The 27132-nt window shown below is 39.2% G+C and overlaps 1 protein-coding gene across 7 annotated transcripts in view; it reads right to left on the reverse strand.

Moving 5' to 3' along the window:
• Positions 1-27132, reverse strand: part of LOC127568563 (zinc finger protein 644-like) — an 84405-nt gene that overhangs the window by 51678 nt on the left and 5595 nt on the right. For 3 of the 7 annotated variants that reach the window (XM_052012462.1, XM_052012459.1, XM_052012463.1), the window contains exon 2: positions 4804-4954. The exons of 3 other annotated variants lie outside the window; for them this stretch is intronic. In XM_052012462.1, the coding sequence (XP_051868422.1) occupies positions 4804-4805 (2 nt within the window). In that variant the 5' untranslated portion in view covers positions 4806-4954. Of the gene's footprint in view, positions 1-1455; positions 1531-4803; positions 4955-27132 lie in introns of those variants that run through there. One more of the 7 variants, XM_052012460.1, reaches the window with a different exon arrangement.

The following is a 27132-nucleotide window of genomic DNA, read 5'->3' on the forward strand; positions in this document are numbered from 1 at the left end:
AATATTCAAAGTAACCATCCAACCATGTACCCTGGACAGGTAAGTAATATGCTACATGTATGGTTCATTACCAAGATTTTTGGCATTCAGTACTCCAAAGAGAAGTAATGAGAAATTTAGAGAAGGAATGAACCACAGGTCAAATTTCCAAAGGCAAAAGGCCATCATTAATATCTCAGAACAGTCATGCTCTATGGCCACATGAGGAGAGTGTGGGAACAAAACGGGGGAAATCACTTTGACTGGGTCCTTATAGTCAGCAGGAGCTAGAGGAGCAGATATGCAGACAAATCAAAGAAGTGTAAGGGTCATAGGGTAATAGCCATGGAGGATTTGATTTCCCCAGTATTAACCAGAATCACCTTATTGTGAAAGGCTTAAGGGTGGAATTCTTAAAGTACATCCAGGAGAGTTTTTTTTGAACAAGTAAATAGTTCTACTAGAGAAGGGGCAGTACTGGACCTAATCTTAGGGAATGTAGCCAGACAAGTGGTTGAAGTGTCAGAGGAACAGCGTTCTGAAGGTGACCAGAAGGTAGTTATGTAAAAAGAGATAAGGATTGTCCAAAAATTTAGTTCTGAACTAGGGGAAAGCTGTTTTCAATATCATAAGACACGATTTGAGAAGAGTAGAACAGGGAGTGACTACTTGCAGGAAATCTATATCTAACAAATGGGAGTCATTCAAAAGTGAAACAAGAGAGTTCAGGACAGTATGTGAAAGTTTATGACAGTAAGACAAGAAACATGGTTTGTCAAGGGATATTGAGGGTTGGATAAAAAAGGAAGCATATGGCAGATATAGAGATCTGAAAATGAGGCAGGTCTTCAGAAGTATTGGAAGCAAAGAGGGGTACTTAAATAAGAATTTAGGAGGACAAAGGGGGGCATGAAATATCACTGATGCACAAGATTAAGGATATTAGGGGCAAGAGGGTAACAAGGGAAAGAGTTGGGCCCAGTAGGGACCAAAAGTTGCCAAAAAGGGCAACCTATAGCCAAAACAAGTAAGGTATTAAATGAATGCTTCTCATCTGTATTCACGAAGGAGAAGAACATAATCATCCAAGAATTCAAGGAGATGGTGAAATTCTCAAACATATTATCATTAAAAAGGTATTGGATGTTTTAGGGATTTAAAAATAGATAAATTCCTAGGGCCTGATGAAAAGTAAACTAGGCTACTAAGGGAAACAAGGGAGAAAATTGCTAGGATTTTTAAATCTTCACTGGCCACAGCTGAGGTGCCAAATGACCGGAGGATAGCAAATGACATAGTGGCATTCAGTGCAGAAACAGACCCTTGGGTCACCAACTTCATACTGACAATCAACCACCTATTTACACTAATCCTACAATAATCCCATTATTCTCCTCACATTCCCATCAACTCCCACAGATTCTATCATTCACCTACAACTAGGAGCAATTTACTTTTTAGGGCCAATTAACTTACCACCTCATTGGGATGTGGGAGGAAACCAGAGCACCCTGGGGAAACCCACACGGTCACAGCGAGAATGAAAAGCACCAGAGGTCAGAACTGAACCTGGACTGTTGGAGCTGTGCCACTGCCATGTCCTAAATGTGATACCTGTATTCAAGAAGGGTAGCAGGGATAAGACAGGAAATTGCAGAAATGTCAGTGGTAGAAAAGTTATTGAGAAAAAAATTCTAAGGGACAGGATAAACCTACATGTGAAAAGGCATGGCTTTGTTATGGGGAGGCCCTGTCTGACCAATTTGATTTAATTAAGAGGTAACAAAATGTATTGATGAGGGCAGTGCCATTGATGGAGCCTTTTATGGCCTCAGTAAGGCTTTTAAAAGGGTACTCCATGGAAAATTGATCCAAAAGGTTAGAGCCTAGGGGATTCAAGAGCAAATTGTATCCAAAATTGCCTGTTAATTTGGCTTGCTAAAATTGGAAAAGGCTGATACAGGATTGTTACTATGATTGGAAACTTGGGCAGGGGGGGGTGGTGTTAATGGATGTGCACAAAATTATGAGGAGAACAGGGTAAATAGTAGGATATTTTTCCTCATAGCAGAGATGACTAAAACTAGAGAGCATGTATTTCAGGGCATGATGCAAGAGCTTTAGTTACCACCATTGGGGAGGGGATACTGCAGCCTAAAGACCCACACTCAATGATTTAGGAACAGCTTTTTCCCCTCCACCATCTGATTTCTGAACAATCCATGACCACTACCTTGTTATTCCTTTTTTTTTGCACTATTTATTTATTTTGTTATTTATACTAATTTTTATGTTGTTGCATTGTACTGCTATTGCAAAACAACAAAGTTCATGTCACATAAGTCAGTGATTCTAATAAAGGGAATCTGAAGAAGAATGCATCCACCCAGAGGGTGATGGAATCTGGAACGCACCACTTGAGTAGATGGTGGTGGCAGGTACTCTCACAACATTTAAAAGTACTTCAATAACAAAGACACGGAAGGCTATGGAGCAAATGATGTAAATGGGATTTGTATAGAAGGTTACCAAGGACATGGTGGGCTGAAGGGCCTATTCCTGTGCTATATCACTCTATAGTTCTATAACTCTCACCACATTGCCAGTATTCTTTTACTCTCTAATACTAATCATAATTTCTTTCTTCTCCAATTTATTGAAGTTAATATATGATCTTTTCGTCATTAGTTTTCCTATTTGTTATTTAAAATATTTTCAGCTGCTAAGATCATTTGTAATAGAGCAGAACAGAGTAAAACACAACAGAAACTTTGGCTCAGATCTACATAATTCAACAAACATAAAATAGGTTCTGCCAAAATCTAAACATTGTTTTATTTAAACACACTGCTTTACATGACACCTGGTTAAAGTTTTCACCCAGGCAGAGTGGAATTGCACTGAGCACTCCCTTTAACCATGTAGGATAAGCTAAGGGCAGCAAAGATGAATTCCACAAATGATTGTGCTCAGATCACTAAGCACCTTTTCAGTCTTTACTTCAGGCTTGTTATTCACTTCTTTCTCCAAAGGAATACATAGAACTAAAAATGGCTATTCCTTTCATCAGTTAATTTACCAAAAATCCAAATATAAATATATACATTTTTTGTTAAATGGGGGAAATGCAAGAAAGAGCTTCTACTAATAATTGAGATGTCCTACAGTTATCAAGTTGATTTAAATATTAGAGTGGTTAGTTCTGAAGCAAAACAAGTAGAATGCTTCACAGTTCAATAAGTTGAAAGTAAGCATACCAGCAAGATCAACACCTCCAAAGCCAAAATTTTACACCAACCGTTTTGCCAGATCACAGTCCCCTGGTTCCTCAGAGCCACTGGTTAGTACCAGATATTGGAAGAACTGTGTTATACTCTAAAAGACACAGGCAACATAGGGAGAGGACTGTCAAAAACAGTATAGTAATTTTTTTGCCCCCTACATGTGGCTCCATTTATCTAAAATTTGAATGCACATGCATCATAATGCACAGTTAAGCAAAATAACCCAAATCACCTTCAAATATAGCAAATAGCAACCAAAATGGTTATTCTCAGTATATTATGTGTGTGTCGTTATGAAAGAATGTTCATTTACACAGCATCTTTCATAACACCCCAAAGTGCTTTATGGACAATTGCATACTTTTGAATCATATAATGCAGGAAACCATCTCCCAAACTATGCATAGTAAGTTTGCACAAACAGCAGTAATAAGTGCACATCATTCTCAAACTGATGCCCAACCAGTGCAATATGGGATTTCATTTGCTTAATGCTTATATATGCATTACACTTAAATATGCAAAGTCTTATGGACTTTTTGCCCCAAAATGTACTATTTCATCTTTAACCAGATGGAACTGCATGTACCGACCACCTGCCCACACTGGTAACTTGCCTTTGACATTCTGTTGTCTCTGGCATTCTTCTATTTGTTTTGCTAAAGAAAAAAAAATTTGCTGTAGATAGTTAGAATAACAAATTCCAAACTTCATATTTTAAAGAGTTCAAATGGAAATAGACCAAAAGAATACTAAATACACCAGAAACTTTTTAAATTCAGGTTTAGAATCATGTAATACTACTACACAAAATGATATGTACTATTAACGAGCTCATTAATGAAAATGAAGAGCACAATCAAATTAAAAACTTTATTATTGAATTGAGGATTTACATGTTCACAGGACTATTGGGTGGGATTTAGATCCAGCGATGATAAAGGACCTGCAATATATTTCTAAGACTGCGACATAGAGAGGCATTCCCATGCACCCACTGCCTTTATTCTTCTTGTAGTACAGATTGTGTTACAATCATGAAAACTTTCACTAGGGTAGACACAGAGAATATGTTTCCACTTCGAGAAGACAGATCTATTCGGGGATTTAAAAACTCCCCAGTCATCAATTTAACATAGTCAATAATATATCAGTAGGGAATTCATGAAATTGTGGTAAGAATAGGGAATGCATTGCTAAGAGTAACTGAGACAAATAACATGTATGCTTTTCAGAGGTAGTGAAACAAGCAGGAGCAAAGGTCAGGCTATCATGGTCAGGTTAGATGAGAGATTGCATGAGCATGGCACAGATTAGTTTCCCCACATGGCCTTCCTATATCACAGACTTGATGAAACTAGATGCTCTTTTAAAATAATTAGCACTTAGCTCCTCTTTAATATTACTTTCCAGTGTTACACTCAAATTAAATCCTGAACACAAAAAATAAGTTAAACATACATAGAAATCTGAAAAAATTGAAAAATGATATCAACAAGGGTCTCACAAAAGTGAATTATCATGTGAATAATTCTCTTACATTTCCTTCAATCACTTCCTTTTCCTATCGTTTCTCACTCTCTTGCGATTCTGTACACAGCCTCTTTTATGTCAGCAAAGTTACTTCTTAGTAACTCTCCTCAGATGCACTGAGCTGTTTCTTTTCCCAATTGCAATGAATTCATCTGCAACTAAAAATAATAAACCTTAGAGCATTTCAACTAAATTCAGTTTGAATAATAACTTCTTCCATAGTAGTACTTACATTTTAAAACATTTCTCCTGAATTACTAATAAAATACATAAAATTCATATCCTGAAGTCAAAAATTGATATTAGCTTCAGGGTCTAAAATTAATTCATTAGTTCGCTTACACAGAATACTCTGTGGAGTTTTTGAACTGTAAGCAGCTGTATTATGGAGAAATCTAGCATGTAATGCAGCAGACATTTCTATCTGCATAATGACTGCACTGGAATAGTTAATAATGGGTCCCAAATGGGATAAATTATCTGGAGTATTGAATGGAGAAAATACTGCTGTGCCTATATACTTCATGTACTGCATCCTCTCTAGCACTACAACTGTGAACAACAGTGAGCTTCAAAGAAAATAGTAAAATGCTGTCATTAATGCAACTATTTCTGTTGCAAACTGAAGTTCATATTGAAATGTGTTGGTTCTGTAAGTTTTTCTCCCCAACTTCTTTTCTGTGTGCCCTGTTATTTCAGGTGACAATCAATCCTTTACACAAAAAAATGAGCGTTTCTGATCAGCAAGGTTGAAATGGACTTTTGGTTGACTTAAAATTGTTTTGAATGGTATGCAATCCCCCGTCAATGTTGTATCTTTGTTTTCATAAATTTGCTCTTATCAACTAACTGGAGACCTCTGCAATACTAACTCTTAAAAATAAAACTGTCCACATATGACACAAAGACTTAAATTAGCCACATTTTCCCCAAACATTTTTATTGCAGTGCTTTAAGTCTTTTCAGCATGGTTAGAAGAATGACTCCTCAAATCACAAGCAGCAGCTTAGACCATCTGCAGCCATTATATCAACCACACAACTGTCACCTAATAGATTGAATCAGGGGTCAGAATTTGGATAGGGATGTTGAAAGAGCATTGAAGTTCAGCCCTGTTGTATCCAGCATGGAATAATATTTTGAAGAGTTCCATTTGATTTTTCTCACTGCTATGTCTGCTAGATTTTCCAAACTTCACCATTCTAGAGTAAAGAATATTTGCTCTCAACAATGACTCTAAATATGCTGATTAGCAGTTTTCATTTTCTGTCCCTCTGACTCTTCATTTACTATGTCATTTGTAAGTTAGTTTTGAACCTGGAATATAGTTTTGCACTTGAAATCCAATTACCAGTGCCAATGGCCATCACTCTGCAGCCTAAAGGTGACAGACATTTATTAAAAGCTTCTAAAAATATACAAAATGAGCTGCTGTTCTTAGCATTGCTCAGGTTATTATGCTGGCAATGTTTACATTTATTTCCATGCAATCAGATTTTATAACTCTTCTTGTAAATGAAAAATTCTAACTTAAATATATAATTATTCCATGAATAATATAATTAGAGGGTTAAAAATTATGTAGTTTAACTAAAGTTACCAATAAAAACATACACATTTAAAATAAATTTGTACACACATTTATTTAAAATAAATGTGTATACAAATATTACATTTAAGTTAGTTCTCTTGTAGGTATGTATCATTGCACAATATGTAAATGTACTTCATTTCAATGCTGAAGTGCTTCAGAATATACTTTCTTTCTTTTGAATCTGGTGTAAAAATGTACAGATTCTTTTTATCTCCAACTCTGAAGCAACCAACATATAGCAGACCATGGGAAAAGCATTGGGTTGCGAGATTAATGCCAACAACTTTTAGTGATTATCCTTGCACCTTGCTCACAGCAAAACTAAGTTTAACAGTGAACTGAAGTCACTTGAATTGATAAAGTAGATCCTATGGAATAATTGGTATCCAACAGATGTAGACATTTTCCCCAACAGCATTACCAGTATTTATTGGTAGTGATATTTTGAACCAACAATCTTATGTCATTGTGTAGTGGTGGTGGATCCAAATTCCTGAGTAGCAAGATCAGAGTTCCTTCTTATTTCAAGATTACGTGACGGCACACTAGGTGGTATGGAGAGTTTAAAAATTAAATAGGAAAATGTACAGCCTCCTCAATATCTGTGTAGGTTGTGAGGAAGCTTCGAAAGGGTCTTTATTCATGGCTTGGCTGCGATATTTTTTGGTACAAAAATTGCTCTTTCAAGCAATTATTGGTAATTCAAATAATGTTGTGTGACATTTGGGAAAACATTAGATCATGAAGTGATGTAACAATTTAGCCCAACTTTTTCACTGAAACCATTTCTGTTGCATCTTCATGTTTAATTTCCATAATTCTTGTGCAAGTTCGAAGCCAACTCTCTTTCAGATGTCAACTCAACTCCCTGTCAAATGCATTCACGTACTGGTTTTCAAGTATAATCTCACTGAACTTGATTCTTTCTCTAGGATATATTCATCTAACTGGTTTAAATCGTAGTTGGTCTCTTGCAGAGACTCAGTGCACTAATTTTCAATCCTTTCTCTGGTTCGGGTAGACAGAAAGGACTTAAGTGAAGTCTACCCAAATAGTTAGTACCGCAAAATTAGATCTGAAAAAAAAACTCATCAATTTTCAATGGGGAAGGTTAAAATTAGGCCCCATTTGGGCTACGGAGCTCCTCCTATGGGGGATTTAGAAAAACGAAGAGTGTATGCTAAACCTAACTTACATGCAAAATTTCAGATTTCTAGGTTGTTTTGCAGGACACACAAAAATAACTCTAAATTACCCAAGAACATTTTATAGGACTGAAATCAGGTTAAAAAAACATACATTACAGAGATTTTTAAATTAGTACAAAGTGTTGCATTGTTGTTTACCCCCAACATTTCAGAAAGCATCAAAACAAACTGCCAGGGGAACTAAGTAGGTCGAGCAGCATTTGTACGGGGGGGGGGGGGGGGGGGGGGGGGGGGGGAAGGGGAGGAATTGTTCACGTTTTGGGTCAAAACCCCGTATCAGGACTGAGAGTGGAGAGGGGAGATAGCCAGTACTGCAGAGTTTCAACATTGACAATTGCTTCCCCTCCACAGATGCTGCTCGACCTGCTGAGTTCCTCCAGCAGACTGTTCAGATTCCAGCATGTGCAGTCTCATGTGTCTCTATTTCAGAAAGCATGCTACGATACAGATAACATTTTCCCTTCCCGTCTGCAAAATTTATGAGTTGTGTACATGTTAAATTACATCTTTTTTTAAACTGTTTATAATCAGAATCATAAAAGATTTATTTCAACTTCTTGCTATGAACCTCAGTATATTTTAAAGTTTATGGTGAAGTAATGATACACTGAAATTTTCTTTCTCAACTTGAATTCCTCGTGATTAGGATCTTGAAAGCGTTGGTTGCCTGCTCAACCCAAAGTCTTAGTCCCTCTCCAAATATTTACCTCCCTATCAGCAATATAGAAAATAAAATTCATTTAAATAAACTTCTCAGATTTCTAATGAGTTTAAATTGTATAAAATTAATTTGGAGGGACCTGGATCAGAAACTGAATAGGGCAACCTTTTCACTAAAGGACCCAGTCATAACTCTTCATTTATACATAGAAGAGTACAGCACAGTATGGGCCCTTTGGCCAACGATGTTGTGCCGACCTATATAAACACTTACGCCCTGATCAATCTAACCCTTCCCTCCTACAAAGCCCATAACCCTTCATTTTGCTTACTTCCATGTGCCTATCTAGGAGTCTTTTAAATGTCCCTATTGTATCAGCCTCTACCACCACCACCCCCGGCAGTGCATTCCAGGCACCCAACACTCTGTGTGTAAAAAAAACCTACCTCTGACATCTCCCCTAAACTTTCCTCCTCTGACTTTAAACTGATATCCTCCGGTATTCACCACTGCTGCCCTGAGGAAAAGGTGCTGGCTGTCCACTCTATCTATGCCCCTCACAATCTTATACACCTCTATCAAGTTGCCTTTCATCCTATGTTGCTCCAAAGAGAAAAGCCCAAGCTCGCTCAATCCTTCCTCATAAGACATGTTCTCTAATCCAGGCAGCATCCTGGTAAATCTCCTCTGAACCCCATCTAAAGCTTTCACATCCTTCCTATCATGAGGTGACCAAAACTGAACATAACACTCTAAGTGTGGTCTAACCAGAGTTTTATATATCTGCAATATTACCTCGTGGCTCTTGAACTCAATCCCCCGACTAATGAAGGCCAGCACACCATATGCCTTCTTAATCACCCTATCAACTTGTGCAGTAACTTTGAGGGATCAATGGACTTGGACCCCAAGATCCCCTCTGTTCCTTCACATTACTCAGAATCCTGCCATTAACCTTGTACTCTGCCTTCAAGTTCATTCGTCCAAAGTGTATCACTTCACACTTTTCCAGATTGAACTCCATCTGCCACTTCTCCACCCGACTCTGTATCTTTTCTGTATCCCATTATAACCTACGACAACCTTCTAAACTATCCACAACACCTCCAACCTTCATGTCATCTGCAAACTTACTAACCCATCCCTTCGCTTCCTCATCCAAGTCATTTATAAAAATTGAGAAGACCAGGGGTCCCAGAACAGATCCCTGCTGAGCACCACTAGTCACCGACCTCCAAGCAGAATACTCTCCATCTTACTACCACCCTCTGCCTTCTGTGGGCAAGCCAATTCCGAATCCACACAGCCAAGTCTCAATAGATCCCACGCCTCATGACTTTCTGTGTGAGTCTACCAGGGGGAACCTTGTCAAATGCCTTACTGAAGTCCATATACACCACATCTACCCCTTAGCCTTCATCTATTTGTTTTGTCACCTCCTTGAAAAACTTAATTAGGCTCGTGAGGCATGACCTGCCCCTCACAAAGTCATGCTGACTATCCCTAATAAGGACTAGGCTTCTCCAAATGCTTGTAAATCCTGTCCCTAAGAATCCCCTCCAACAGCTTGCCCACCACTGATGTAAGACTCACTGGTCTATAATTCCCAGGATTATCGCTATTACCTTTCTTGAACAAGAGAGCAACATTTGCCATCCTCCAATCCTCCGGTACCATTCCTGTCACCAGGGAGGATGCAAATATCATTGTCAACGCCCCAACAATCTCTTCCCTCACCTCCTGTAGTAACATGGGGTATATTCCATCTGGCCCCGGGGACTTATCTTTCCCAATGTTTTTCAGAAGCTCCAACACTACCTTTCTTAACCTCAACATGTTCCAGCACATTAGCCTGTTCCACACTGACCTCACATTCATCCGTCCCTCTCCCTAATGAACACTGAAGCAAAGTATTCATTAAGGACATCCCCGACCTCCTCCGATTCCAGGCACATTTCTCCTTTATCCCTGAGCAGTCCTATCCTCACTCTAGTCATCCTCCTGTTCTTTATGTAGGTGTAGAAAGCCTTGGGGTTTTCCTTAATTCTACTCACCAAGGCCTTCTCATGTCCCCTTCTTGCTCCCTAAGTCCCTTCTTAACCTTCTTCCTGGCTACCTTATAATTTTCAAGAGCCCTGCCTGATTTTTGCTTCCTAAAGCTCAAGTATGCTTCCTTCTTCCACTTGACTAAATGTTTCACCTCCCTTGTCAACCATGGTTCCTTTACCCTACCATCCTTTCCCTGTCTCAGTTGGACAAACCTATCCAGAACCCCATGTAAGTGTTCCCAAAACAGCATCCGCATTTCTTCTGTGCATTTCCCTGAGAACATCTGTTCCCAATTTACGCTCCCAAGTTCCTGCCTAATACCGTCATAATTAGCCCTTCCCCAATTAAAAACTTTCCCATATCGCCTGCTCCTATCCCTGTCCATGGTTTGTTAAAGATCAGGAAGTTGTGGTCACTATCTCTAAAATGCTCGTCCACTAAGAGGTCTGTCACCTGACAAGGTTCATTGCCTAGTACTAGATCCAGTACGGCCTCTCCGCTAGTCGGCCTGTCCACATAGAGTGTCAGGAATCCTTCCTGGACACACCTAACAAATTCTGCCCCATCTAACCCTTTTGCACTGAGGAGGAGCAAATCAATATTAGGGAGTTGAAGTCTCCCATGACAACAACCTTATTATTTTTGCACCTTTCCAAAATCTGCCTACAGTGTCCTGGTGACTATTGGCGGACCTATAAAATACCCCCAACAGGGTGATTGCTCCCTTCCTGTTTCTGACTTCAACCCACACCTACTCAGTAGACGATCCCGCCACGACATCCTCCTTTTCTGCAGCTGTGATACTATCCCTGATTAGCAATGCCACTCCCCCCACACCTTTTTTACCTCCATCCCTATCCCTTTTGAAACATCTGAACTCTAGAACACCAAGCAGCCAATCCTGCCCTTGCGACAGCCAAGTCTCTGTAATGGCCACAACATCTTAATTACACGTACTGATCAATGCTCGAAGTTTATCACCCTTATTCTTAATACTTCTTGCATTAAACATATTTCAACCCATCCAACTGACTGCATTTATACCCTATCCACTGCCTATCCTTCCTCACAATCTCTCTGCACAATGCATCTACCTTTACACCAACTGCTCCATTGTCTGACCTAACACTCTAGTTCCCATCCCCCTGCCAAACTAGTTTAAACCTTCCCCAACAGCTCTAGCAAACCTGCCCGCAAGGACATTGGTTTCTCTCGAGTTCAGGTGTAATCCATCCCTTTTGTACAGGTCATACCTTCCCCAAAAGAGATCCCAGTGACCCACAAATCTGAAACCCTGCCCCCCTGCACCAACTCTTCAGCCACGCATTCGTCTGCCATACCTTCCTATTTTTACCTTCATCGGTGCGTGGCACAGGTAGCAATCCAAAGATTACTACCCTTGAGGTCCTGCTTTTTAGCTTCCTTCCTAACTCCTTATATTCCCTCTTCAGGACCTTATCCCTTTTCCTATCTATGTCTGTGCAGCCTTGTAGGTTTCCACTATATACCTAAGCATCACAGAGACAAGCAGCATGCACTTTCATGTCGCACACAAACAACAATTTGTAATGCTCTTAATGTAGCAAAACATTCCATGCCACTTCACAGGAATGTTATCAAACAACATTTGACATTGAACCACACAAGCTGCAATTAAGGAAGATGACCAAAAGCTTACTTTAAGATAAGCTGTACAGAACATCTTTAAAAATCAAAGTGTTGCTTAATGTGGAGCCTATTTAAGTCAGCATGCATGGGGATGATGGGTGAATAGCACAAGTACAAAGGTAGCTATATTTTAGGTAATCTTATTTACGGAGGTTAGAACCCAAGAGTGCACTCATATAGTCAAGTTCAGAGACATTAAAGAAAATGAAAAGATTTCCCTAGCAAATGAGTGGAAGAAGGGACAGAAAGTAGTACTGTCATAGAAGCAAAATACAAGAGCGATAGTGGCTGACTGTGCGATTAGAAGCTCATTTTGAGGTCAATGATGGGTACAAGGCTAAAAATAATGTGGTTTTGTTTTGGCCAGTTGCTGTAGAGAAGAACAAAATCAGTGACTAAAGAACAAATTTTGTGGTGGGAACCAAAGACAATGACTTCAGTCTTCTCAGCAGTTGTAGGAAATTTCTGTTCTTCCAGTACAAGATGTTTGACAAGGAGCCTGACAATTTGGAGACAGCGGCGGTTATCAGCAAATTTGACTGGCTCTTACTGAAGATACTCCCAAAGTTCTGCCCAATTACTGTCTGCTAATTTTTTCTTAAAATTACATGACTATTTTATTTGTAAAACTGCATCTTCCTTATTTATCATATCTATGTCTTTTACAACTAAGTCACAATCCTTAAATTATTTGGATACTTAAACATAAATGTATTTTTAAGATACTGGAACAGACTATGGAAGTTCTAATGGACGAAGTATGAAAGATAAATCAAGTCAACATCTACAGAAGGTACTTGACAAGAGAAGGCACTTCAACATCAATACAGTGAGCAACATCAATGCTGTGAGCAAGATCCAGCTGATCAAGCTGCAAATCCAGAAGTGTTTAAAGTTCTCAACAGTTCTCTCATAAGATAGAACTCGTTCTATTCAAAGTAAATGCTCTTATTTAATAGACAACGTGGGGTGACTTTGAGGCTTACAGTCCAGTAAATTGCTAAAAAAATGCTTAGAGAATGGGGGTGATGAGGTTGTAGGTGTGTCTCCAACTCAGAATTGATACAATTGTTTTCATGTCTCAGTTGATAGTACTCTCATTTGAGTCAGAAAGTTATGGGCTCAAGTTTCACTCCAAATAATTAAAAATCTAGCTGGCACTCTGGGACAGCACTGAGGAAATGATGCATTTTTGAGGTGGCATCTTTCAGATAAAATATTAAACATCAGCTTTCAAAATGTAATTACAATATTTTGTGAAAGAGCAGGGAATCATCTCAGGCACCCTAGTCATTATTTATCCCTCACTAAGCACCACTAATACAAGCTGCCTGTGGGGTTCAATGTGCACAAATTTGTTGCTATTTCTGACATTACAGCAGTAACTACACTCACTTGCAAAATGCTTTAGGATGTCCTGAGATCAAGAATGGCATGATGTAAGCTTTCTTTCACATCCTCTCCTCATGCCAACATTAAAGGATAAACTAAAACACAGTATTCTGTAAACTATTTCACTGCAAGTTATACTTAAGGAACTTGCAATTACATTTAACTAAACAGACACTTGACAATGTGCCATGAAAATACAAAGAACATTGTGATATAGGTAGGTAACTGCTTGAGAGGTTGGATAAATAAATTAATGTGAAGGGAATATTCTCTGATAGACCAATCAGTAGTGTTCGTTAGGGGTTTCAGCTTTGCACTACATATATGAATGACGAAAGCCAAAAGAAAAAACTAACTCACTGATGCCAGTAAATTGGAAGGTATTGTGGGTTGCGCAGGTGGGTAAGTAGGAATACTGTCAAAGCAAGTAGACAAACTGAAGACAAATAGAGTTCAGTGAGGGGAAGTGTGATTTCACCCACACTAGATCAGAGAAAGACAAACAATGAGTATGAGCTGCATGAAGATTTACGGGATTTACGTGCCTTAGATATAAATCGTTGAAAGCTAGTGCATAAGTACAAAGGATTATCAACACTGCCAATGAAATATTGTCCTGTCTTTCAAGGAAGTTGGAATAAATAAAATGAACTGACATTTTGATCAGACACAACTCTTTTCAGAGCCCACATGGAGGACCTTTTAGGACATTGAATGTCTCAATGAGAGCTTGACTGTAATCGTAAGGGGGGGACTGCATGTCATCAGAATGCCTGTGAAAATTGCTTTCTGCTACACTTTCAATTATCATTACCTGATAAAGTATGATAAAACACAATAATAACCACTTAGACCATGCAAAAGTAGGGAAGTACAATGGTTGCACTCCATTCCAAAGCTGAGTGATTTTGTGACAGTTTGTTTCTATACAGAACTTCTTACGTGAATAACATACCAAGGCACTATCCATATGCCGAATCAGATAAACACGCAAGCCAAAGGAGGTATTTTATTAAATGCTTGGTCAAAATGGTAAATTTCAGAAGGATCCTATAGGGGCAGGAGACGGCAATTGAGTTGTCTAAAGTTCAGGGCCTAAACATCACACGACAGCACTAAGGAACTTGAGAATACACAACTAGCTAACACCAAAGAAAACTAAGTCCCAGTTGGGTCATAGGTGTTGCAAAGGCAACAGAAGTTGGGAAGACTTGAAAGGATTTGAAGGCAAGGAATTTTAAATGGGAGTGTTCAGATACTAACAGCCAGCTGAGACCAACAAATATAGATCTCATGGATGACTGAAACTTGACACATAAAGGACAAAAAAATTTGGAATCAGCTAAAATTTATGTAATATGCATGGGAGACTAGGTCGGAGGGCAAAAAAAATTCACATTCTTGAGATAACTGAAGGATGCTAAGGATTCCACCACTTGTAGCCTTTGTGTTCCTGCTTATTACCCTCCAGCCACTTTCACCCTCCCTTAACCCCATCTGCTATTTTACCACCCCCCCGTGTCCATTTCCACTTATCCCCCTCCTGCCTCTTTCTCCCAAGTTCCCTGAAGTTGCAGAATTCAACATCAAGTACAGAAGGCTATAACATGCCCAGATGGAAGATGAGGTGCTTTTCCTCAAGTTGGGTTGGCCCTCATCATAACAGTACAGGAGGTGACAGACAGAATGGGAGTGGGATGAAGAATTAAAGTGGTAGGCAACCTGAGGCTCAGGGTCACTCCAAAGACTGAACGCAGGTGTTATACAAATCTGAATTCACACAATCTGAATTCGGTTTCTCCAACGTTGAAACTAACACATTATATACACCAAATGCAGTACACTCGATTGGAGGTTCAAGTGAATCATTGCTTCATCTGGAAAGACTGCTTGGGTCCCTGGATGGTGGGAAGAGAAGAGGTGAAAGGGAAAGTGTTGCATCACCTAGGAGTTGCAAGGGAAAGTGCCATAAGGAGTATGGTTAGTGGGAACAGAAGAGTGGACCAGGGAGTTGCGAAGGGAATAGTGAAAATGTGAATGGTGGTGGAATTTCTTTGAAGGTTGCGGATTTGCAGAGAGTGATTTGTTAAATGCAGAGGCTCATGGTATGGGAGGTGGTGACCTTGTTCTGTCCTGGAAGATAGGGGGGTGAGAGCAGAAGTGTGGGAATTGGATGAGATGCGGTCAAAGGTTTTGTTAACAACAGTAAATGGGAAGCCACCCTTCTTTATTAAGGCCCTTTTCCTTGCAACCACAGGCAATACAATATTTGCCCTTTCAAGTTACAAATCAGCCATGATCTCATTAAATACAGAACAGTCTCAAAGCTCAACAGCCTACTCCTATTCCAATATTCACATACTGCTTATTCATATATGTGAAACATAAATATTAGTAAGACCAAAATTTATTACCCATTCCTAATTTGGTAGAGGACCTCAATCCTGAACCACCAGAATCTACCTAGCACAGTGTTGTTAGGTAGGGATTTGCAGTATTTAAAACTGGCAACAATGAAGTAGTCACGATACATTTTCATGTCAGGATAGTGTGGAACTTGAAGAGCACATAGATGGTGGCCTTCCCATTTACGTCTTGCCCTCTTCTCTGGGTTGTTGAGAACTTGGGAAGTGCAATTAAAGTCCTTCCAGTGCACTAAATGTCACACACTATGGTCACAGTGACCCAGAGGTGGAAAGACTGTTGGATGGGGTATCAATAGGGGAGAGGGACAAAGGGAGGGGGGGGGGGGATAAGAGGAAGGGAAGACTTAAAGAGGGAGCAGATTATGACGGGGCATGAGGGGGGAGGGGATATTTAGTCAGAGGAACTGAGTTAGAGAGCAGGTGATTGTGGAAACATCTTTCCCACCTCTAGCCTGTCAAAACCTTTAAGCATTTTCTATGTTTGAATATCTCCTCTCATTCTTCAAAAATGCTACAGAATTCAGTCCAGTGTTCTCTATCTCTCCTCATACGGCAAGCCTGCCCTGGAACCCTATGAATTTTGGTTGCATTTCTTCTATCGCAAGAATATCCATCCTCAGTTAAGGAGACCAAAACTGTATACAATTGTCTAGTTGCAGTCTCACCAAGGTGCTTTGCAATTGCAATAAGACTTCCTTACTCCTATGGAGACACAAAAGACTGCAGATGTTGGAATATGGAGCAAAAACAAACTGCTGGAGAAGCTCAATGAGTTGAGCAGCATCTGTGGGAGGAAAGGAATTGTCAACATTTCGGGTTGAGACCCTCCACCGAGACTAAGAGCAAAGAAGGACGATAACCGGCATAAAGGGGAAAGGGAGAGAGAGAGGGAGGGGACAGATAGGTGATGAGTGACCTTTTTTTCCTTACTCCTATATTCAAATATAGAGGCTAAAATGCCATTTACTCTTTTAGTTGCTTGCTTCACTTGCATGTTGATCTTCAGCAATTCATATTCAAGCACACCTAGGTCCATTTGAACATCAGCATTACTCAGATTCTCACCATTTAACAAATATTCTACATTGCTGTTATATACACCAAAGTGGATAAGCTCACATTCTTCCACATTATGTTCCAAATGCAATATTCTTGGACACTCACTCTGCTTGTCCATATCTTCTTGAAGCCTCTTTACATAGTCCTGCAGACTACCACTACATGGTACTTCATTCCCTCAGCCAAATTGTTGATATGAATTGTGAAAATTGGGGCCCAAGCACCAATCCATGTGGTACCTTACCAGTCACAGCCTGCCAACCTGAAAATGTTCAATTTACTTGCACTCTTTGCTTTCTGTTCAATAACTAATTCTCAAACCATGCCAAATATTACACCTAATTCCATGTGTTCTAATCTCGTTGATCAACCTTGTGTCTGTGATTTTAGCAAATGTCTCCTGAAAATCCAAACACAGTTATGAGGCCTCCTATACACTGGAGAAACCAAATGCAGATTGGGTGATCACTTTGCCGAGCAGCTACACTCAGTCCACAGGGATAATCCTGAGCTTCCTGTTGCATGAATTTAATCCACAGTCCCACTCCTATTCAAACCTGTCTGTCTGTAGCCTCCACTACTGCTATAGTGAAGCTCAACATAAAGTAACGGAACAACATATCTTCCATCTGGGCACCTTGCAACTTTCTGGAATAAACAATGAACACTCTACCTTTACCCTCCCCTCCCCCCAACTGGGTCCTTTTAATCTTTATTTCTATTTTGCATTCTTTATCAATTTCTTCGCCCTCCTTTGCCGAGTTCCAAAAAGATCCAAATCCTCAGGCAACTGCTATTTCTGGCAACTTTATAAATGTCATTCAGTGGTGATGCACTGAAGCCACTCCTTGGAGATGGACAGTAAAGTCACCCAGCCAGAGTGCAATCTGTGCCTTTGCTATTCTCAGTGTTTCTTTTCTTAGTGCTGTCCAACACTGAGAAACAAAGATGCATCAGCTCAGTGAAAATCACCAAGAGGTTTTCTTTTTAGCATAGCAGTTAGCGTAACACTATTACAGTGCCAGCGACCCGGGTTCAATTCCAGCCACTATCTGTAAGGAGTTTGTACATTTTCCCTGCGTCTGCATGGGCTTCCTCCGGGTGCTCCAGTTTCCTCCCACATTCCAAAGACGTATGGGTTAGGAAGTTGTGGCCATGCTATGTTGGCGCCGGAAACGTGGCAAGATTTGTGGGCTACCCCCAGACCACTCTACGCAAAAGATGTATTTCAATGTGTGTTTCGATGTACATGTGACTAATAAGAAAGTCTTATCTTTTGATCTGATGTCATGGGTTAGGGAGACAATGTTGAGGACTCACAGGCCCAGTTAATCCACACTGCATGCCACTGAACTGTTATAACTTATGATTCTGACCTGATGGTGAAACCGCATGGAGCCTTGGCAGAAAATCACATTCACACAATCATATCCATGTCACTGTTAACCTTTCTGTGGGACAATTCTTTCAGTTTTGCAACTAATGCCCAGATGTTTCTGAAGAGGTTTCTAAAGTCAACTGAGCTAGCTGTCACTTTCTAATCTTTGTTTCATAGTATTTAATTTGTTTCTCCCAAATTGCTAAGTAGATTTATCAGGGATTTGTTGTATATGGCAACTTGATTTCCACTCTGTAATAAGTGAGCACATTTTTTGATACAATATTTCCTATATTTCTGTCAGTGGTTGTTGACAACATTTGACTACTCATAGAAGTCAAATTATATTCTGTGGCAAAAGTGATACAGCATCAATAAAAATTGAAATCGAGTGTTTAATAATTTTGTTATTAATTATCACTTAGCAATCTTCCCAAAATATTTTTAAAGCCAGTTAGGGTGGGACAATATGAAGATGTCAGAAGCTACTGTGATGGATGTTAATTAAAAAAATTGAAGATCTCTTTGGAGCAACATTGCCTGTAAATGATGCCTTGTGCATATTTGTGCTACGCCTGCTGATCTGAGTCTGCAAACTGCAGTTCATTTTAAACCTATTCCCTCCCCACTCACACAGATATTCATCTCTTGTCCTCTTCATACTCCTAACTCCATGACAGCATTCCCCTTTTCCACTTTGCCCACTTCATACTAGTTCCCCTTTACTGCCTGCCCCATGAACAGGTTTTCCATTTGTGATCACTGTCAATGGCTAGAAAAAGTTTGCCTGCAAACATCGACTAAGTGCAGGATCAAGTCACAACAGAAGTCAACTGAAAAAATGGTCATGTTACTTACAGGCTTCAGGTTTGGGCTTGGAATCAATGTGCCTCGTTGAGGAATCAATTGAGCTTGCTGGCACTTGCTCTCCACTGCATACCCTCCACTATCACATCTGCTGGATCTGACTGCTTTGATTGAAAAATGGCCACAAAGGTGAGACAGCAGAGGCTGCTACCATCTGTGGAAGTATATGAATAATTCCACTTTCAGGAGGAAAGAAACTGGATGAGAAAATGTTTGATACCAATGGTTCCTGGATCACCCTAACACAGTTTGCAAAAGTCACAAAAAGATCAAGATCTTCCAGTCCAAGTTTCACAGATCAGCACTATCAGGTTTGCCTGTGAATCAGCACACTAAAATGTAGTGTCACTTTCAGCACACTGTTCTCCACTGATCAATCTCATGCTCTCGTAGCTGCCAGCATTTACCCCAGCAGGCAGAATCTCAACAGTCAGTTCTTAAAGGGATATAAAGCAACATTCAATAGCTACTGAATTTGTTAATTCACACAGTAGCAACACACCTTCTGGCTACAGAGGTGCATTGCTACTGAATGAATGGATGCTCCAAAAATTGACAAGGTGAAGTGAAAGTAATGCTCCTGGGCAGGCTGAAGAGCAGCATTTGCAGGAGGCATGTTCTTTGTGCATGGAATCACAGAGCCTCTTCAGGGCTGTATCCAGGCATTCCTCCAGGAGGATGCCAGTGAGGCCACCATAAAGGAAGCCTACAAAATAGGTAAATATCATTGTCCATTCTGCCTTTTCTTGTGGACTGACAGAGAAATAAATGAAGTCCCCTTGCCTCAAAACAGAGCACCAAACAGTGAGGTGTGACAGCATGGAATGATCCCGAGGCAAGGAGGCTGAGTGACTGACCTCGACCTCCATTGGCAAAGTAGTCCAAGCATAAGACAGTATTTGAAATTGCAGGAGAACACAGATCTCACTGAAAAACAGTTTGAATGTCGGCACTTTAAACTGCATGGTTTCAAGGTAAACTGATTTAGCACAACCCAGTTGTTCTGTGAATAAATTAGGACTTGTCTTTAGACTAGTGAGATCTCACTGCTGATGAACTTTGGATGTTGCACTACTTGTGACAATGTTTAGCGGAGAGTTTTACACCAGAATAAAAGGTGCTTGGGCAAACAAGAATCCTGACAAAAAGTCAAAGATAAATTTCCTGGTAGGTGTAAAAATACCCAGAAATGTGCACAAAATTGCTATTTTGGGTTAAACTAGTTTTCAACTGCATAGCATTTTATTGGAGTTGTGCAAATGAATTTCTAGGCCAGGATTTATAAACAGTACAGTTTACAAACAGCTTTATTTCCAAGCCAGTTGAATGAACACCAGCACCAAACCTTGTGTCAGATTTTGAACTTCAAAAACATAGCCAAACACTTTATTACAAATAACATTTTCAATTGTTTCTTTCTTTGACTCAGGAAAAATCAACTGCAACAAATTAATGGGCTTAACTGTACAAATTACAGATGCTTAACATTTGTCATTTCAAAGATAATTCTTCATGAAATATGCAGAAATTTCAATTGTTATGCCTGTCATTTTTTTGTCAATGTGACAGTCACAAAATACTTGTGGTATAAGGATTCATGGAATTTACAGGCTTCCTAATCCATAATTATACACAATTGCAAACCTCAAATTGTTCAGTCAATGGTACCAAATATTTTGAACAATAGATTCAAGAATAGTCTGCTCCTGATAATCCAAACTTTTTTAAAAATGAAAACATGCATTATTTGGTAATTCAATCCATGCAAGAAAAAAAATGGCAAAATAAGAATTTAGTCCTAAACAAAAACTAAATAAAAATTGAGTAGACTAGAGTTAATAATATCAAATTGAAAAGAAAATTACACATAACTCAAAGACATTCATTGCACAAATTATATTCTGGATTATTTGTTAAATGTCAGAATTTCTGATGGATTTGCGAGATAATTATTGACTTTTATCGTTTATTTTCTCTCCTGCTTCACCCCAAATTTTGGTTTTATTTTGTTATTTCACTCTTCACAACATTCTTTTGCATTTTACAGGAAAGGAGAGATATTGAACTAAAATTCCTTACACAACTTCAAAAATACTGTTGGGCACTTGAAAATTGGCCAAACTCAAGAGTAGCATGATTTTCCACACATTTCTATGTATCCATTATTCAAGAAATTTGACCCCTAACTTTTCAGTGAGATTTTCATTTGCCTTAGCACCTTTCTCCCAGTATAAAACTTCATTAAATTATGACAACAGAAGTGCTGCATTCAAAATTTGTCTCCAGTTAGATCTTCAAAGTCACTGGTCTGAGATATCAACTATTCTCACTTACATTCAACCAGATTTTAGGAAATATTTTTCAACAAAAATCTTACTCCTTGAAGGGCCAACAGTCAAACTACATTCCTTTTCCTCGGTAAGATCAGTGATCTGCAACCTCAAATACAACCTCACAAGTGTCTTGCCTGTTTTACTAATGGAGTTCAGGCACCCAGCTACTTTGAGTTTCTCAGCTTCAAAATTATTCCAGGCTGCCTGCCATTCCTCACAGCCTAGTGCTCATTGTTGCATTTGGGAGGCCAACCAAACTCCATATTCATGGAAATAAATATCATTTATTATACCTTCAGCCAGCAACTGAAAATTTTTAAAACTTGCAGATACTGGAAACTAAAACAAAAACAGAAAATGCTGGAAATATTCAGGTTGCATCTGTGGGAAGAGAAGAAGAGTCAACGTTTCAGGTCAACCTGAGAACCTCTACCCACAGATGCAGCCTGACTTGCTGAGTATTTCCAGCATTTCCAGTTTTTGTTTCATTTATCCTTCAGCCTTTGGTGCAGGCAGATCAAGCATTACATTGGCCTATTTGCAGTGAATGCCTGCACATGTGCATATGATAACTGGCCAGACTGTAGGGATGAAGGGCCTGCGTGACCCCATGCACAAAGAATGTACCTCCTGCAGGCACTGTTCTTCACCAGCCTGTCCAGGGTGCTCTGACCCTGACAGCACTTTCTCTAGGCCCTCCCATCATCCTGACATCCATTCATTAGTTGAAAGTATGTGGCTTGTATTCTTTGCCCCCCTTTAAGAATAGGCTGCAAAGATCACACGTGCAAGACTAAATTCCAGAAACTGTGAGAAGACAGATAATGATGAGACTGACATCACACAGGAAAACCCAACAGTGCTGTCCTGTGATCTTCACAATTGAAGATCTCAACCTTTATACTTCTTCTACATGAGGTGGCCTACAATGCTGTTTTAATGCCATTAAAAAAAATGTAGTATTGCAATTTCTAGCCTATCAACTTGATTGTACTGTTGTAGGGGGTTGTGATATTGCGATGCTTATATGTGTCTATCATATATTTCTTTATATCTTGGATCATTTATCTTAACCTTCAAGGACTTATATTATTAGACATAAAATGCTTTGCTTTTTTTTCTTACTGCTCCTCTATTACTAGCCCAGCATTTCAATGACAAAAAGTTGCATAACACTGACAAAGTGGACTTGTAATTGTTCATGTTTTCGGAGTGGTAACACAGGTCAAAAATTTGATCGAATTCTGCAGAGAGATCCTGTTCAAGGATATAAGTTTTAGAACCCTGGCACCCTAACAAGATGGATATATTCAATATTAATGTAACATTCTATTCATTGTACACATTTCAGAATTTAATTTTAATTAGCTATTTCTTATATTCCAGACTTCTAAAAAGTTTGTGATGCCCCATTCTAACCATGCATTATAGGCAGGTATATTATCAATGCACCTTCACAAATACAATCATACCACATTGTGAGGTACATTGGATGCATTTTGTGATTCCAAAAACAGTTTGTGATCAACAAAATGATGAACTATGAGTATTCAGCATAATGGTGGAGGAAATGTAATAGCACATACTGAAGTATATAAACATGCAAAAATTAAAATATGCAACATATTAAAATGTGGAAACTTAAAACTTTCTATTAGTTATTCCTTTCTCCTCCATTTGGCACACCGTGATATAATCAATGATTTGACATAAATTTCAGGAATTCATAAACCACTCACGTTAAGAACTTTCAGGCCTAATCATGCTGAATCTGCCCCACAACACAAAGTCACCAACTGCCCCCCTCCCTGAACAAAGCTAATCCAGATGTAAAAGGACAATTTCACTAGCCCTCTGTGGCTTGGAGCTAGATAGCAAGGACTTGGCAACGACAAGGCCTCAAGTGTTGTAGTACAGGCCCTGCACCCATAACACCCAGACAGAAGGCAAAATTGTGAACAGATCGTCACCTACTGTCAAAGACTGTTAAATGAATTTAACAGTTTAAACGTTTGACATCCAGAGAAATTTAAATTGATATAAATAACTGAAAATTATTTCTGCTTATTTAAAGATTATCTTAAAATTAATTAAGACACATGAAAACACTTGGAAATATTTAAAAACACTAAGCTAAAGTGAAATAATTTTTTAAATACATACATTCCCCATTTTGCAGGCTCAGAATGCTTACTGAAATGAATGGGATCTCCCAGTCCTGAGCCAGGTCTGACCTGGTGAAAAACCCAGTGTAATGCTGTGGAATCCCAGAAACGTGTCTCATACTGCAAGCATTAATCTTACACTGGGTCCTGCAAGTCCAGGACTTGCTTCACTTCAAAGGGCAAAACAACGGCCAATTTTACTAAGGCTAAGAAGTGATTCAGCAAAAGTGGAATGGAATCAGCTTTTTGACAGTAAATAAATCTCAAAGCAAAGTCAAGAAGGAGATTCCCACCAAGAAAAAGGATAGGGCTGCCAGATCAACAGCTCTCTGGATACCCAAGAGCACAGAAGGCAGCAAAAGACAAAAAATAGGGAAGCTCATATCAGACACCAGTAGCGTAATACTGAGGAAAGCCTGGATGAACACAGAAAGTATTAAGGGTGAAATGAAAGAGAAATTAAAAAAATAGGAGGGCATGAAAAAAATACTAACAGGTAACATCAAAGAAAATCCAAAGAGCTTTTGGAAATATAGAACGACAAGGAAAAAGTAGGACCTATTAGTAACTAAAAACATAACCTATAAAGGAAACAGAGGATATGGGTTGGGTTCTTAACAAATACTTTGTAGCTGTCTTTACCAAACACAATACCAATGTTACAATTATGAAGGAAGTGTATGAAATACTGGACGAGATAAGAGAGGAAATATCAAGCAATTTAGCATCTTTGAAAGAAGATAAACCACCAGTCATGGATGAAATACATCCTAGGCTGTTTAAAAAAAAGCAAGGGAGGAAATGCAAAAAACCTGACCGTCATTTTTTATTCTATGTAGCTTCAGGAATGCTGGAGATGCCAATGTCTGAAAAGGGAGGAAAGGGTAAACCAAGTAATTACAGGCCAGCTATCTAACTTCAGTGATGGGAAAATTATTGATCATGTGGTTGAGAGGGAGGAAGAAAGCTTCCGAAGTTAGTTAAAAATTATTGCTTTTGCTTCTTGATTTACTGTTTTGGAGATTTCTTCAAAGTGATTAGCTGCGTAGCCTGCTTTATAACATTACTGTTACTGAATGAGAGAGATCCCCTGCAGCCAACCCTGACAGCAACTAAAGGAGAAATCCATGCCATATTGGTTCCTAAACATTTGCAATAGTTTTCTCAGGTCAGCAGTAGGTACTGCCAATTCATTGCCTACAGAAAAATTGAAGCCTTAAGCCCTTCTATAAACACTTATATTTTCAAGCTTAATATCATACTGCCCATGAATTGTAGGAATAGATTTTGAATCTTTTTAAGATGTGCCTGATAACATTTTCCCTTGGAGGAGGTTGGTAATATTTGAGGTAAAAAATGACTCTTTTTCCCAAATTTGCCATGTTTTTCTTCAATATGCACAAAATATCAGCAGTAAACTGAAAAAAGTTGATGTTAATAGGTTTTTACTCATCTCATTTCCTGTTTCCTTAATTTTGTTGTATACAGTTTGCCCACAAAACAATGATGGTAATTCATCAAGCTGTGTAAATGAAGGGAAATGGTCAGGAGGACCTGCAAAGCATCCAATCTTCTGATGATTCTGGGATTACTTCCCAATTAGGTCAAAAACAGAGTACAGGATCACCAGCATGAAGCAATATGTCGTGGCCAACCACCCCACACAATCGCATCAGCAGATACTATGGAGGCCACATGATATGAGGGATTAACAGAGGATTTAAGGAGGCATTCTTCTCTATCCTATCTCAAGCTGCTGTAGTGGGCAAGTGTAACACTTACTCAAATATAGAATGATTTATGTGGTGCCAACCAGGACCTCAAGTATTCCCACGGATGTTAGAAACATGAAGTATTTCTGAAGTGTAGTCACTGCTGTAATATAGGAAATACAGTGCCAATGAGCACAGCAAGATCCCATTTAAATCAATGTAGCAATAACCCAACAATCTTTTTTTTTGGTATTTATCAAGTGGGCATAATGCATTTAGGCTATAAGGTATAACTCAGAATTAGAGAGGGCAGTAGAAAAAATCATGGTTCAGGCAAAAAAGCAGATTCATTTTACTGATGACTTCCTCATAATAAATCAATCTGTAGCTCGCATCTTTGAAAGCTTACAATAGTCCTTATTTTTAAAATACTGATCTTCCTAAAGTGTTTTCTGTAAGACAAATCCAAATTATAGATGCATCTGCAAATTATAAACATTGAGTGATACTATGATAAATGTTTAGACTGCCTGATTATTTCCATAGGTCAATGACTGTGTGGAATGTTAGAGAAACTCATTTCCAATGGAAATCTACTGGAAGGCCATATTTTCCCAATTTGTGTTGATTCTGTAATAATCACTTCAGTCGGACTGAAACATTCAAGACTAGATTTGATCTTCAATGCTGTTAGTGAATTTCACAATGACTGGTTTGCACACTCTGGAACAGAGGAATGGGAAGGAATAGACCCTTTGGCCCACCACGTCTGCACCGACCATGATGACAATCTAACTGATCCCATCTGTCTGCATGTGGTCCGTATCTCTCTATTCCCTGCCTGTTCCTGTGTTTGTCTAAATGACTCTTAAACATTGCTATCGTATCTGCTTCTACCATCCCTTGGCAGTGTGTTCCAGACACCTAATACTCCGTGTAAAAAAAAACTTGCTTTGTTCATCTCCTTTAATCTTCCCCTCTCTCACCTTAAATCTGCGCCTTCTAGTAATTGACATTTCCATCCTGGGGAAAAGACTCTGACTATGCCTCTCATGATTTTATATCAAGTCACCCCTCAGCCTCCAGTGCTCCAGAGAAAACAATCCATGTTTGCCCAACCTCTCCTTATACAGTAGCTAATACACTCCAATCCAGGCAACATCCTGATGAGCCTTTTTCTGTATCCTCTTCAAAGCCTCCATGTCATCCCATAGTCAGAACTACACACGATACTCCAAATGTGGCCTAACCAAAGTTTTATAACAGCTGTAATGTGACTTGCCAACTTTTATTCTATGTTCTATAATGAAGATACCCTCTATTGTGCTGTGTGACATGACCATCATGTTACATGGGATAAATTCAGAACAAATTCAGCATCTCAGAACTGGACATCCATGAGGCAGGATGCATCATCAGAAGCCACAGAGTGGAATTCTATCATAACATGCAATAGCATGGCCCAGCATATCCCTCACTTGATTACTATCAAGCAAGGGGACTATCCCTGGCTCAATAAGTAGGGCAGGAGAGCATATCAGAAACAGCACATCCTAACTGGGGTGTCATCCAAAAAGTTCACTTTCGATGATGGGCCAATTAAGCAATTACAAAGATGTGGTGGCCCCACGAATACTCTATTTTCAATAATGGCTGAGCCCAACACATGAATAAACAGACAAGGAGTAGTTTGTAAGGATCCTCGGCCAGAAGTATTGTGGCTAAGACATCTCAATCTCCTCCTGGGAGGTCGTCATCAGTTTAATTCAATCCACAATATCTAGAAATGGCTACCACAATGGATGCAGCATAGACTATGAACCC

This window comes from Pristis pectinata, chromosome 3, assembly GCF_009764475.1.
Source record: "Pristis pectinata isolate sPriPec2 chromosome 3, sPriPec2.1.pri, whole genome shotgun sequence".
In the NCBI taxonomy this organism is placed as follows: domain Eukaryota; kingdom Metazoa; phylum Chordata; class Chondrichthyes; order Rhinopristiformes; family Pristidae; genus Pristis; species Pristis pectinata.